The following is a 3,571-nucleotide window of genomic DNA, read 5'->3' on the forward strand; positions in this document are numbered from 1 at the left end:
TGAAAGAATAATCACAGACTGCAAAAAAAAAAAAAAAATTTTCTTAGTACATTTATTTTTCAGTGAATTTTGTGTTGTCCAATAAAAATAAAAATAAAAAATATATATATATATACACACATTCTGAATAAAGAATAATAATTATAAAATCTATTTTATATAGCTTAGAAATTGTTTATATTTAAAAAAAAAATTTTTGGTGGATGAGGAGATACCCCCTGACAATGTAAAGCGCTTTGAGTGCCTAGAAAAGCGCTATATAAATGTAATGAATTATTATTATTATTATTATTATTATTTAATCAAATCTTTACACAGAACACTCTACTGGACTGACTGGAACCGAGAAGCTCCTAAAATCGAGAGCTCCTCTGTGGATGGACAAAACCGAAGAGTCCTGGTACAGGATGGCATCGGACTGCCCAACGCTTTGACCTACGACTCCACCACACGCCAGGTCTGCTGGGCCGATGCAGGTATGTGCTTCGCTCAAAACCCAGACTATAAACTACCAGTTTACAATGTAGGCTAGTTTTTGCTTAGCCATACTTTTGGTATGTTTGGTGCACGTTGCAACTTATTCTGACCATGTATATCTGAATTAGATGAGACCAAGATCAGACAGGCACTGAAAAAGCTCATTAATAGCCTCTTTTTTGTGTGTGTTGGACAGGAACCAAGCGCCTTGAGTGTATATCACCTAATGGGACAGGGAGACGTGTGGTCCACAGTAACCTGAGCTACCCCTTCAGTATGGTTGCCTTCGCCAATCACTACTATTACACAGACTGGAGGAGGTAAAGCAGCACAGCACATGCATGTACAAGACCATATGACCACCAGAATCATAATCAGAAATAGTTCTATTCATAAATGTTCCTATATTACATTAAAAAAAAAAAAAAGTCCTTCATGACTGTTTCACTTCACTTTCTGCGTCCCACTGCACCTTGTGCTCCATTCACTTCCATTCATACTCAGTACAAAGAATACAGAACATGAAGCAGAGTAGATAATGTGTTTTTTTATCTTTATAAAAGGTATTGTTATTTGCTATTAACAACTTTATTAAGAACAGAAGCCCTGGAGCTTACTCATACTTGTTGTGAGGTCCAGTTAAAGTTGAATATGACTGTCCCTTTATCAATTAAATTGTTATAAAAATGACTAATCTCATTTTCTTTTAGGGATGGGGTCATCGCTCTCAGTCGAGATAACCAGTCAACAGATGAGCACTTGCCTGATCAGAGGTCTCATTTGTATGGTATTACAGTCGCCCCTCCACACTGTTTATAAGGTACTTATACACTGTTTATACTGTACTATAAGGTACCGGGTAAAGCATGTAAGTTTTAGTCTAATACATTTTCCATGCATGCATACATATATATATTATTCAAAGAAATAAATTACATTTTAAAATATATTAAAATAGCAATTATTTTAAATTGTAATAATAATTTTTACTGTATTTTTGGTCAAATATATGCAGCCTTGGTGAGCATAAGAGATATCTTTCAAAAACATAAAAAAATCTTACCAGCCCAAAACTTTTGAGTGGTATATTGAAGTACTCTGTATATGCTCCCAATGGACTTTTGCTAGTGTAGTTTAGTAAATAAAATTTTTTTTTTGTGATTTAAAAATATTGCATGAAACAGATTTTTCTAAAGTGTCTGTATTTGTCCAGATACACCTAAAAGCACATCACGTTTACAATGTAGCAAAACGTGGATGACCTCTTTTCCAGCAAATAACAGGATAACATATTTCAGACATGAGCTGTCAGCTACAGGCACTTAAGAGAAAAGTACAAGGCACCTGCTGCCAAATCACTGTAGTTTTAACAGCGGCGATGAAACACTGGTGTCACACTGGTGCTTCAAAGCATGTCGGTTCTTTACAGACCAGAAAACAGTCAAACAAGATCAGAGTAAGTGTTTGTATATCTGTACTAGCATATGAAAGCAGGCAATTTCCCCAGTAGAAAATGAAATGTTGTCGTGTTTGCCCAAATGTGGCTTTCTAAGGATTTCCGACGAATTGTGTTATAGGGAGACGCTAATGACAGAGCCAGCGTTACATGGTGCTATTTTGGGCGAGAGTTTGGAGAGCTTGTGCTGTGGGTATCGCGACGGACACGTGGACTCCGAAGAGAGCCGATCGCAGAACCCGCAAGTCTCGACGAACATCACCGTCAATGCCAAAGTGCAAATTTACAAACATGAAAGCGTGAATTTTTTCTCAAAATAGTTTTGTAAATTTGTTTTATACCTCATTTCTTTCTACTGTACTTTTGTATGTGATTTTGTGTTAAAAAAAACTAACAAATAAAAAAAAAAAATACCCTAAGAGTTTAGTTGTGTAATTTGAATGTTTTTTAATACACTAAAATAGTACTTTGGGGAAAAAAGTACTACCCAAAGTGGTCTTTTACCAACCTTAATTATTTTTATCTTTTGTAAGATGTGATATTTATAACAATAAAATGTGATTGACAACTTTGTTATGTCTGCTCGCATTGTTTCAGATTTTCAAATATTTTTTGGCTCTGCAGTGATTTATTATTATTATTTTTTAAATACAGAATGCACAGTTGGAGGTATAAAGCAGAACAGGTTGAATTTCTTGCTCCAGGGTAAAACAAACTTACAGTCTGCCTACAAAACTTTTCTGCGTTGCATTAAGGTTTATTATGCAACAAAAACAAATAGTCCAACTTTTTATGGAAACCCCTGTGACATTTCATAAGTGCCTCTGCATAAGGCTACAATGAAATTACATTTTATAATAAATCTTTGCCTTTTTTCAATTACAGGGCAAAGAAAATGAATGATAAAGAAAAAAAAAACACTCAAGTTTTTGAATTCAAACAAAATACCTGTGGTGTGGTTAATGAAAACAAGTATACTTCACAGAGCATGTCTTGTGGTCTCTGTGGCAAGCTCCAGGCAGACGTTTTTATCTGCCCACCTTTCCGAGGCGGTGATCTGTCTTGGGGTCGGCGATGATGGCCTGAACTGCCACGATGGCCTCGTTGATATTGGTTTGCAACTCTCTGAGCTCCTCGATGTGAAGCAGGCGAAGAACCCTGGCCGCTTCGTTCAGAGTCGCATCTGGAATGGGCAAACAAATTCCTTGTGTTTACAATCCCTTCGAAAGTTAACAACAAATTAAATGCAGAATGTGAACGTGATGGTGCACTAATTGTGTCTTAAAGAAACATGAAGAAACAATCGGAGAAGCTGATAAAACAGTTTTGCAAGTGCAAACCTACCTCCAGTATCAAATCCTAAAATATGCTTGTCAAGAGCCACTGGTAAACCCTATGAAAGAACAAATAAGCTGTATTTATAAATTAATAATTGAGCACCAAATCGGCATATTACTATGATTTCTGAAGGATCGTGTGACACTAAAGACAGGAGTAATGGCTGCTGGAAATTCAGAAATTAAATATTACTATTTGAACTGTTTTTATTGATTGATTGATTGTTAAATGCAGCCTCTGTGGACATACGAGAATTCTTTCAGAAACATTTTTTTTTTAATCTTTTTTTTTTTTTTTTAA

General features: G+C 35.5%; 2 protein-coding genes across 2 annotated transcripts in view; one reads left to right on the plus strand and one right to left on the minus strand.

Annotated features, from left to right (window-relative positions):
- Positions 1-2,524, plus strand: part of LOC107725762 (nidogen-2-like) — a gene marked incomplete at its 5' end in the record, with an annotated part of 6,300 nt that extends 3,776 nt beyond the window's left edge. The window contains 4 exons of the mRNA XM_016535155.1: positions 319-476; positions 674-797; positions 1,188-1,297; positions 2,055-2,524. Coding sequence (XP_016390641.1) covers positions 319-476; positions 674-797; positions 1,188-1,296 — 391 coding nt within the window. The remainder of the gene's footprint in view (positions 1-318; positions 477-673; positions 798-1,187; positions 1,298-2,054) is intronic.
- Positions 2,525-2,573: 49 nt separating this feature from the next.
- LOC107725214 (UPF0568 protein C14orf166 homolog) overlaps positions 2,574-3,571 on the minus strand; it is a 3,586-nt gene continuing 2,588 nt past the window's right edge. The window contains exons 7-8 of the mRNA XM_016534404.1: positions 3,278-3,326; positions 2,574-3,116 (exon numbers count right to left, since the gene is read on the minus strand). Coding sequence (XP_016389890.1) covers positions 2,962-3,116; positions 3,278-3,326 — 204 coding nt within the window. The 3' untranslated portion in view covers positions 2,574-2,961. The remainder of the gene's footprint in view (positions 3,117-3,277; positions 3,327-3,571) is intronic.

Source organism: Sinocyclocheilus rhinocerous, unplaced genomic scaffold, assembly GCF_001515625.1.
Source record: "Sinocyclocheilus rhinocerous isolate Xijiao unplaced genomic scaffold, SAMN03320098_v1.1 scaffold1004, whole genome shotgun sequence".
NCBI lineage: Eukaryota > Metazoa > Chordata > Actinopteri > Cypriniformes > Cyprinidae > Sinocyclocheilus > Sinocyclocheilus rhinocerous.